Below are 10,477 nucleotides of genomic sequence, written 5' to 3'. Positions count from 1 at the left end.
GGACAGAAGAACACAGTGCCCATCCTTGTGGACAGAGCGGCCCGGCCGTATCTGGGGCCTGGTTGAACTTTTGAGATTCAACAATTATTGCAAATAACTGATGAGGCTTCTCTCGAGGCCTACCTTCCTCAAGGACCCAGGAGAAAACCTGCCTTTCTGAAACCTGCTGTCAGCTTTTATGGGGGCGGGGGGGAGCCCCGTCAGGGCCGAGCGGGGCTGGATGAGCTGAGGGTGAGGGCGGGGGCGGGGTTCACCAGGGCGGCAGGAAGCTCAGCAGTGGGAGGGCCGTTCTTCATTACGATCCATCTTGATTACAGTCCCCAGCATCTTGTTTTCCTTGTTTCACTACCCTGAACAGCCCCTCAGCGTGCACTGATTAATTGATTAATAAATCAAGAGGCCTCTTTACCCAGCAGCAGCAAGGAGTGGCTCCGGAGGTAGAAACTCGAGACAGTCATATGAAACAATGGGGAGCAAGAGGAGGTCAAGGTCGATCAGGTCCGGCTGACAAAGTGACGCAGACCAAGGAGACCTGCCCGTGGGGTCCGTCTCAATGCCCGTGTTCTGCCCACAGTCTCAAAGGGCAACTCAGAGCACGTGGGGCCCACAGGGGCCCTTCTGGACCATCCCAGAGCAGACTGTCTCCTCCGCTCCCAGATGAGCTCACTGACCTCCAAAGGGTCCAGAGCTTGGACAACACCCAGACCTCTTGGCCACGCGTCCACAACATTTCCCTGCAAGAGCCCAAGAGCGGAATTCATCAACGGACTCATATTCTTTACACCAACATCTCAGGTTTTCTCCCCATTCATCTGGGAAATGGTCATTTGTTCAAAAGGAATTTATTTGGGCCCCCAGATGGGTCGAGAAATAGCCTCTTGCTTTTCTTGACATAACATTACATAATGACAATTTTCCCGTATCAGCAAATGTCATTTGGAAATGTGGTTTTTAATGACCACGTGGTGTTTATCCTTCAGGTGTTTCATAACTCATTTATTCACTTCCACCTTCCACCATCGTGGTGGGAGAAATCGGAGACGGCGGTGGCAGGAATCAGAGACCACCATTCAAAACCAATCCGCAACCCACGGCTTCTGCTATCAGGCACCCACTGGGTTCGAGAAGCCTCTGATTGCTCACTTAGAATGCTTGTGACCCAGTCACGGGCAGTAGTGTCACAGGAAGGAGGCAGACACACGACCAGGGCCATCCGCACGTGGCAGTTGATTTTAGGTCCTTGTGGAGGCTGCACCGACTCGGGCATCTGCAACTGGATGGCACATCGGCTCTACAGAACCGCCATGAGCCTGTTCTCTCTTCTTCTTGGTTTCGACTACTCTCCCTGGAGGCGGTGCCTTCTTTGCTCCATGTACCGCCCTTTGCTGCGCAACTTCTAACAACTAACAAGTAACACATGTCAGCCACCTAACGAGCCAGGCCCTGCAGCATGCGTGGGAATGGTTTCTGTCCTGATTCACAGTCAAGGGCACTTCTTGGTGCCTGGACTACCTAATGCCATGTCCCTGTGCTGCCACCTCTAGCTCTAGTCCAGACCAATCAACACACACACACATGCACACACGCAGCTCAGTGCCCCACTCCTGGCTCCCAAGACATCAACAACGCAGCTGACCACCAGTCTGAGCAACATGGCCACAGCCAGCCACGAGCCCGCTGTCGCCTTATCCAGGGCAAAGCTGAAATGGGCCCTTTAATGAGCAACTGCCCCCTGATGTCCAAGAGGAGTTCCTACGTGACGCAGCCCTGATCTGGAGCCTGTGGGAGTTCTTATCATCAAAAGGCCTCCGTAAGGCAAGAGATCCATCCTGGGGGAACTAAAACCCCTTTCAAGGGCTTGTCCACAAGTTATAAATATTTAGTGCAACTCAAACCTTCAAAGACAAACGGCCCACAGGCACAGCCTTCTGCACGTGCTGGAATAGAGGAGAGCGCTGCGAGGCAGAGCTTCTGGTAATAGCAGGAAGGAAAGAGAACAGGAGCCTTCAGAACCGTGGGTGACTCACACATGCTAAGCTTCCCTGACGCAGATGCCAGCAGGACGCCGCGGCCCCAGTGGCCCCGCAGACGAAGAGAAGAGCAGCACTGACCAGCTGACACCCAGGCACCTGGGCCGCAGGGGGAATGAATCAGGCACCAGAATCGCATGCTACCCAGCTTGAGGCCTTCAGAGACATTCATGTTGTCTGTGCTGATTCATCCTGTGACGTCAGGAAAGACGCAAGTAGGAACGGCGGGAAGCCAGGCACACGCGGAACCTCTTACTTTTTAAAGGGTTTTTTAAAAATTGATTTTAAGAGAGAAAGGGAGAGAGATGAAAAGAGAGATACATCGATGTGAAAACAAAACATCCATCGGCTGCCTCCTACACACCCCCTACTGGGGACTGAACATGCAACCTGGGCATGTGCCCTGACCGGGAATCGAACCGTCCCCTTTCGGTGCACGGGACAACACCCAACCAACTGAGCCACACCAGCCAGGGAGACCCTTGGCTTTTAAAGTCCCGCTTCTCATTTCTGCATGTATGACAATGGGCCATTGGGGTACCTGGGCAACGTGGTCATCCTAAACGTTCAAGGTTAAGGTTCTGTGCTCAACACACTCTCATCTTTCAAAACTAACACAAAATTATGTTTATCCCCCATCTGCCAGGAAGAGGAATTCAAGAAAACACGTCACCGATTAGAAAACTGGAGAAGTTCCTCAGAAGGAACGTGGGATGAAGTTAACGCTCGGGCACCTCAGTCTCCCTGAGCAGTGGCGGCCACAGAGAACAAAGCATATGTCCCTGATGGTTTCTGGTCCCTTGCTTCCTTTAGGGGCACTTCAGGGAAGGGGCACTGCCAGGCTCTGAAGCCTCTTGTTGTCTAACGGCCGTCATCGGTTAACTCATGTCCTGGGAAGACTCGATCTAAGAGATGCTGTGAAATCTCTCTCTCCTCTCGCAGGCATCCAAGGCCATGCCCGTGGACTGGGAGTTCTCCATCTCCATCCCTGCCCGACCTTCTCCTCAACTCTGACCTTATACCCCAGACCCCTGGGAAAACATCACCAGGTGAACACCCTTCTACTTGACAAGTCAGAATTAACTGTAGTTGCCCCTAAACCTGTCTTTACTCCAACAGTGAGGAGTGAAGTGAATATTGTAGTTATCCACTCTGGCATCCAGGATGGAAGTCTGAAACCTCCCACGTCCAACCCTTTTCTCTTCCATCCGTCGCCGAACGTGGAGATGGTACTTCCCAAGGCCGGAGCTGACCCTGTAATCACGCCCCCGGCCATGCTGGTGCCTTCAGCACTTCTAACATCTCCACCACCTCCCACCATCACGCTAGCCTTGACTTTGCCGCCCACCTCCAAACAATCCTGTAAGATAAAAGGCTAATATGCAAATTGACCAAACAGCAGAACAACCAGTCGCTATGATGCACACTGACCACCAGGGGGCAGGCGCTCAATGCAGGAGCTGCCCCCCGATGGCCAGTGTGCTCCCACAGGGGGACTGTCCCTCAGCCAGAAGTTGGGCTCACGTCTGACAAGCGCAGCGGTGATGGCAGGAGCCTCTGCCACCCCCAAGGCAGCACTAAGGATGTCCAACTGATGGACATCCCCCAAGGGCTCCCGGACTGCGAGAGGGCACAGGCTTGGCTGAGGGACCCCCCACACGCACACACACCAGTGCACGAATTTTGTGCACTGGGCCTCTAGTTATCTTAATAACATAGAAACAGTGAAAGTGGAAGTTTGCAAAACAATGGATGGCAAACCCCAAGTGAATCTGAACCAAGAATACAAACACTCATTCATAACCATTCAAATATTTGGATTTGGCTTTTTATGAAGATGGCTCCGACACCTAAGAGGGAGGCCCCTGCCCCTCCCAAAGCAGGAGCCAAAGCAAAGTCTTTGAAGGCAAACAAAGTGCAGAAAGGCGTCCACAGCCACAAAGAAAAGACCCACACGTCACCCACCTTCAATGGCCAAAGACATTGAGGCTCTGAAGGCCACCTGACTATCCTCAGAAGAGCGCCCCCAGGAGAAACAAGCTTACCCCCATCAAATCTCCCCGACCACTGCGTCAGCCATGGAGAAGCTGGAAGACAGCAATACAGAAAAGACCCACACGTCACCCACCTTTGACAGCCAAAGACACTGAGGCTCTGAAGACCAACGGAATATCCTCAGAAGAGCGCCCCCAGGAGAAACAAGCTTGCCCGCCGTGCCCCCATCAAATCCCCCCGACCACCGCGTCAGCCACGGAGAAGCTAGAAGACAGCAATACGCTGTGTTCACTGGATGTCAAAGCCAACAGGCACCAGGTCGGACAGGCTGTAAAGAAGCTCTATGACATTGACGCGGCCAAGGTCAGCACCCTGGTCAGGCCTGACGGCCAGAAGAAGGCCTGTGTTCGACCGGCTCCTGACGCTGCAGCTTCCGATGTTGCCAACACAATCGGATCCTCTAACCTGAGTCCAGCTGCCTAATGCTACACAGAAACATTTTACACTGAAAAAATTCTTATGACAACCAGGGGGGTGGCAGCAACTCACCAGGCCCTGACCTCACAGACCTGCCTCGTTAACACAGAACTTCCCTGGAAACTTCCTCTGAACCCCCGGGTCCGCATGATCACTAGCCTGCTCCGTGGGCCCCAAGCACTCACTCAGCAACACGGATCACACACACACCGGATCTGAGCGGGTGAAAGGATGGATGTAAAGACGAGCTGGGTAATGAGGTCAGAGAGACCAAAACCCGTCGCAGGAAGAGATGTTACATGTCAGACCAGAGCTGTTCTACACCAGAAGCCAAATTAACCCGGAATGTAGTGACGGTGCCCGGCCTACACAATTCTGCTCGGATTCAAGCAGAAACGGAGCCTGTTAAAGACGCCAGGGAGGTTGGGGTTTGAGCGACGGGGCCCACACGGGAGACCGTGGGAGCCAGAGGCGGGTGGGATGCCAGGAACGGCCGGACTGCCACTGCCACGCGTGAAAAGTGTCGCAGATGATAAGACTTATCTGCTTCAAAGGAAAAGGGTTGGGGTTTTTTTTATTAGAACTTAAGATGATTAAGAACAGTTCATGAATTACTCGAAAGAACAAGCGAGGGGTTTCTTATCACGACCACAGAAAAAGTATTTTTATGTCTAAGTCTCCTCTTTTCCAACTGCATAACATGGACGGTGTCTCTTGATTCTTCTGAAGACTGCTGGTTAAGGATATGGGCAGTTCGAGTCCCTCCTGGGTCATGTAGGAGCTGTGCGACCAGGAGCTATATTTTAAAAACCTATCCCAGCTTCAGTCTCCTTAGGTGTAAAATTAGAAATGGACAACAGCCCCTATATCAGGGGTCCTCAAACTTTTTAAACAGGGGGCCAGTTCACTGTCCCTCAGACCATTGGAGGGCCAGACTATAGTTTAAAAAATAAAACTATGGGCAAATTCCTATGTACACTGCACATATCTTATTTTGAAGTAAAAAAACAAAATGGGAACAAATACAATATTTGTATTTGCATGTGGCCCGCGGGCCGTAGTTTGAGGACCCCTGCCCTATATCGTGTTAAGCAAGGATTAAATGTGTTAAAACATGTGACATGTTTAGCATCATCCTGGTTCTAATAAATGTGACATAAATGGTAAGCAATCATTATCAACTAGAGGCCCGATGCATGAAATTTGTGCAAGGGGCTCAGCGCTCGCAGCCCCGCCTGCCTCAGCCGGCCCTCACAGCCCTGGCTTCATCCGGAAGGTCATCCAGAAAGACGTCCAGAAGGTCGTTCAGCTGTCCAGTCTAATTAACATATTATGTTTTTCCTATTATAGATATTATACTTCTCAGTATGTGATACAGCACCTTGTATATAGAGCTATGGCGCCACCGATGATGATGACGATGACAGCGATGAGGATTTTAGTCACTGTGTTGGTGTGAGGCTATTAAGCAGCCTGTTATCCGGGAGGACTTAACAAACACTTTGGGAATTAAGAGCGACTTAGAACTGATCTTTGGTTAACCACCTCCTGCATTAGGGTAAGTCAGGGTCTTCTTAAAAGAAACCCAAATAAGAATGGGTCCCGGGATTCCTGAGCTGGGACTGGATGGCTCCTCGCCTTCTTCTCGAGGTTAAGAGTAGTTCGTTTCCATGGATCTGAGTGTCCATGCGATGCTTCTCAACTGGAAAATATTCGTAGTTTCTCCGTTTGGAGTACATAATACTCCTAAGAGCCTCTGTGGGATTTTCAGTGAGAATCTCAGAGCCATCACCGCCAGCATCTCCTGGCAGCTGCCAGCCCCTCCCCGGGAGAGGAGAAAGAGAGAGATGACTTCACATTAGCCTACCTACCTTCCAACATGAAAATCTTGCTCCCCAGTCTACCCCTTAGCCGTGGGAAGCTGGGACCCAATCCCCATGGAGGGAGAGCTAAGGAGGGGAGAGTGGGTGTGTAACACCCACTTAAAATGCTTCCCTGAACTCCGAAGTTCATGTTCAACGTGACTCCAAAGTTCAACATGGGCTTCACAAATATGAAACACTCATTGCGATCCTAGTACGGCACACTGAAATTTCACTTTAAATTATTAAAGGCTATCTGGATTAGATGTATTTTTTTATGGGCAGGCGCCAATGTACCATCAGATGGCAAATGGATTTATTTTCAATCTGCAAGTAGCTGTATTAGTACAAGGCTATTAAGGAGCCTGTTAATTATCTAATTATGAAATTGCTTAATGTTTCTTTCTCCGTTAATTGATTTTGTATGCATGAAATACTGCAGAAATGTATTTGGCAATGTTTTCCTGAACTTACTACCAAAAAAATAATAATAATAAAGCACCTAAAATTTGACATGGTTGCTATTGCTTCTAAAAGATGAAATTTTAGCAGATAAGCTCTGTTCTGACATATCCCACAACAAGCAGACACTCCTGCTGGCTCCACTGGGCCTGTCCCTGTGCCCCTGGTTTCGGGCCCCGTGTAACGTACGTCACGCTGTCTCATCATCGCCTCGGAGGGTCCTCACGTGACCCTCCCGTACAGTCAGGGTGGCATCCCCTCTGTCCCCCGGGAGTCCTGCAGTCCCTGTGCTGGGCCTTTGCTTACATTCCTACCCCAACAGTTCCCATCCCGCCTCAGAAACCAGAAGACAACATGTGGGGTGACGGGCATGTTCATTACTGTGACCCTGGTTTCATGGGTGTGTACCTATGACCAGATGTAGCAAGTCACACACTGGAGATGTGTACAGTTCACTGAATATCAATTCTATAACCATTCAGCTAAAAAACAAAATACTCGTTTCCCCTCGTAAGGCCCCGCCTGTCCATGAGGTCTGACTCCCCCAGATTTCCATGGCTCCTCTCTGGTCTGAGTTACTCACACCGCTTGGCAAACTCTTCCTGGCGAGTTAGAGCGGTGCCTGCTGTATCTTCACCATCGAGGCAAATTCCTCGGGGGCAGAAACCGTGCGGTAATGTTCACAGTAAGGACAACCCCGACTCTTGCCCCCTGGAGGCTGCTCGGGACAGCAGGCCCGGTGAGGGAAGGCACAATGGCCTCATGACACATCAGAGACGGTGCCCCACACCTGTGGGCAGACGGAGTCCCAGCGACACCTGACAGACTAGCTCTGAGACCCAGGCGTGTCGTGTCTGGAGGCGCAGACCTAACCATCCATCGGGGACATGTTTGTTTATTTAGGGTGGGAGGGAGCCATCATGGGACGGTCCGCAGTGTTTCCCGCCCTTCTCTCTCCCATAAAGATCTTTAGTGGAAAAGTCTCCACTGATGTGGAAGATCTGTCTCTATCAGCCACTGGCCAGAGGGAGACTTCCTGCTATACCCAGGGTGCCCCAGGCCAACGTGCACAGCTCTGGACATGAGCAAAGCTTCATGGGAACAGCTCTGCTCATGCAGGAGGCAGGACTGGGGCAGAGGGACACAAGGCCTCCATCCGGGACTTGGCCACACCTCCTGGCAGCTTTGGTTCATGGTCACACCCCACAACGCCAGAGAACCAGACAGACATCCTCCATGCAGGCTCCCCCAACGAACCCCGGCCAGGGTGACTACCGGGCAGCGAGATTTCCACACATGACCACACACGTGCCCACGATGTGGCGTCTTCCCCCCCACAGAGGGCCCTCCCGGGAGGGAGAGCTGCAGAACAGCTTGAGGATCTGAGCAAAGGCTGCAGCTGTCTGCTTTGAATGGTTCCTTCTAGATGCTCCCATAGAGGCTCAACCACAAGCCCACGTTAGAGAGAGAGAGAGAGAGAGAGACCAGGACTGTCCTCGCTGCTGCCTCCAGCCATCCTAGCACATGGGAGCCTAGAACTGGACAGAACAGTTGTATTTATCTGCTAAAGCCAGGGGTGGGGAACCTTTTTCCTGCCAGGGGCCATGTGCATATTTATAACATACAAAATTATCAACCTAAAAAATTGGCCTGCTATATTTGCTTGAAGATTAAATCCACTCACCTCTCATGCCTTGGCAGGGCCAGACCAAGTTATTTCACGGGCCTTATGCGGCCCGCAGGCCAGACGTTCCCCACCTGTTACAGGACTGGCAGACAGTCTGTGGCCCAGGACACTAGCAGGCTTCTGAGAAGGGCAAGGGACTCAGGGTGGATGTGATGCTACACCAAGGACACAATTAGGCAGTCCTTTGAGAACAAGCTTTGGAAAAAAAAATCGGTGGGGACTTGCACCTGAAACATTCAGAAAACTACATTTTCAAAGTCTCTGTCTTAGAACATTAGAAAAAAAAATTACGTGGCTAGCCTCTTGACCAGTGGTTGGTCCTAGGAAGAAAGTGTTGGGAGTATTTTTTTTTGCTGAAACTGGTAGAAAACTCTCAAGAAATCTCCTTCAGGAAAGAGGCGATTCTAAGGCAGCAAGATCTGCCTGTGTATCAGCCAGGGGCCAGATGGATGGCTCTCTGCTGTACCCAGATGCCCCACCCGGGCAGGCTGGGCTGGCACTTGGACGGATCCCCCCACCTGGACAGGGCCAGGCCAAGGTCTTCATCCCCTCAAGGAACTGTGAAGGGCAATTACTTATGCAAAAAACACCCCTAACACCTTTATCCTAGGACGAGCTACATAGTCAAGAGGCTAGCCACGTAATTTTATAAAATGTTCTAAGACAGAGACTTTGAAAATAGGATCTTCTAGACGTTTCAGGTGCAGTTCCCCACCGGTTTTTTTGCAAAAGTTTGTACTCAAAGGACTGCCTAACTGTGTTCTTTAAGCCTCAAATACGGATACGTTCCGTATTACCTCCACTGCGTTTGGGGCTGCAGAGAGAGAGCCCAGCTGTGGCCGCTGGTTTGATTAATACCAGATCTTTCCCCATTATTACTTACAAGCAGAGTTTCAGTTGCTTTTATTGCAAAAAGTATAACGTGATTTATTGTAAGCTAAGCCTGGCCACCTTTCTGAGAACTTAATTCATTAAGCCAATATTATCGAGGCATTATTAAAAACGTTTAAACCCCAGACAACTAATAGCAGGGTGGGTTTGGGGGTGGATATCTAGTAAATAATTCAACACTAATGAGTACTGTGTTTTTCAAAGGTCTCGGGAAGTAGTAAAATGGGATTATTGAAGCTTCCCTTCTAAAAAATACCGCGGTCCTTTAGCAAAACCACTGAGCTGCTAATGCTGTTCCTTAAACTATGTCTGGCCATCAGCATCCACTGTGAGCTCGCTGTAACCCTTTGTGGCCTGTCCTCACTGTTTCAGGTGCATCTGTGAGTGTCTTAAATCTGAAGGCAGGAGGACTGACTCACACATCTATGACTTTATTCACTTCGTAAATATGAATCCATTTACTTTTTAAAATTAAAGGCATGGAGTTCTACAGGGCATCTGCCTCGCATTTCCTGCGGTGACTTCATGCATCCACTCAGCACACCTACTCTGTGCCCCACCTTGGCCACGGGGCAGAGAACACGGCCAGGTCCCTGCAGCCTGGAGCTCTTCTGGAGGAAAATGAGGAAAAGCAAATCCACGGACAGGCGTGCAGCAGGCGGGTCAAAGGGGCTTTTGTAGTTGGAGCAGGGCCGGCCCTTTTCTACACCCGTCAGAGACGGCCTCCCCAGGGCCACCTCAACACAGACCTGCAGGCAAGAGCCCCGCAGGTATCGGGGGCAGCACGTCAGGCAGGGGAGAGTCACACGCACACACACACATAGACACACACATGCAGAGATACACACACCACCCACACACACCACACACACACACCACATACACACACAGATACACAGACACACACATACCACACACACACACACCACACATGCACCAAACACATCACACCACACATGCACACCACACACACATCACACACACACACACACACCCCACACACGCGCCACACACATACATCCCCACACACACATGCCCACACACACACACACCACACACACACATCCACACAC

The 10,477-nt window shown here is 50.9% G+C and overlaps 1 protein-coding gene across 1 annotated transcript in view; it reads right to left on the bottom strand.

Annotated features, from left to right (window-relative positions):
- Window positions 1–1,267, bottom strand: part of LOC102754740 (kinesin-like protein KIF26B) — a gene marked incomplete at its 3' end in the record, with an annotated part of 146,217 nt that extends 144,950 nt beyond the window's left edge. The window contains exons 1-2 of the mRNA XM_015570820.1: window positions 1,202–1,267; window positions 672–734 (exon numbers count right to left, since the gene is read on the bottom strand). Of these exons, the coding sequence (XP_015426306.1) occupies window positions 672–734; window positions 1,202–1,267 (129 nt within the window). The remainder of the gene's footprint in view (window positions 1–671; window positions 735–1,201) is intronic.
- Window positions 1,268–10,477: the final 9,210 nt, after the last annotated feature.

Source organism: Myotis davidii, unplaced genomic scaffold (genome assembly GCF_000327345.1).
Source record: "Myotis davidii unplaced genomic scaffold, ASM32734v1 scaffold510, whole genome shotgun sequence".
In the NCBI taxonomy this organism is placed as follows: domain Eukaryota; kingdom Metazoa; phylum Chordata; class Mammalia; order Chiroptera; family Vespertilionidae; genus Myotis; species Myotis davidii.
The sequence above is the reverse complement of the archived record's forward strand: the minus strand, read 5'-3'. Positions and strand labels throughout refer to the sequence as shown.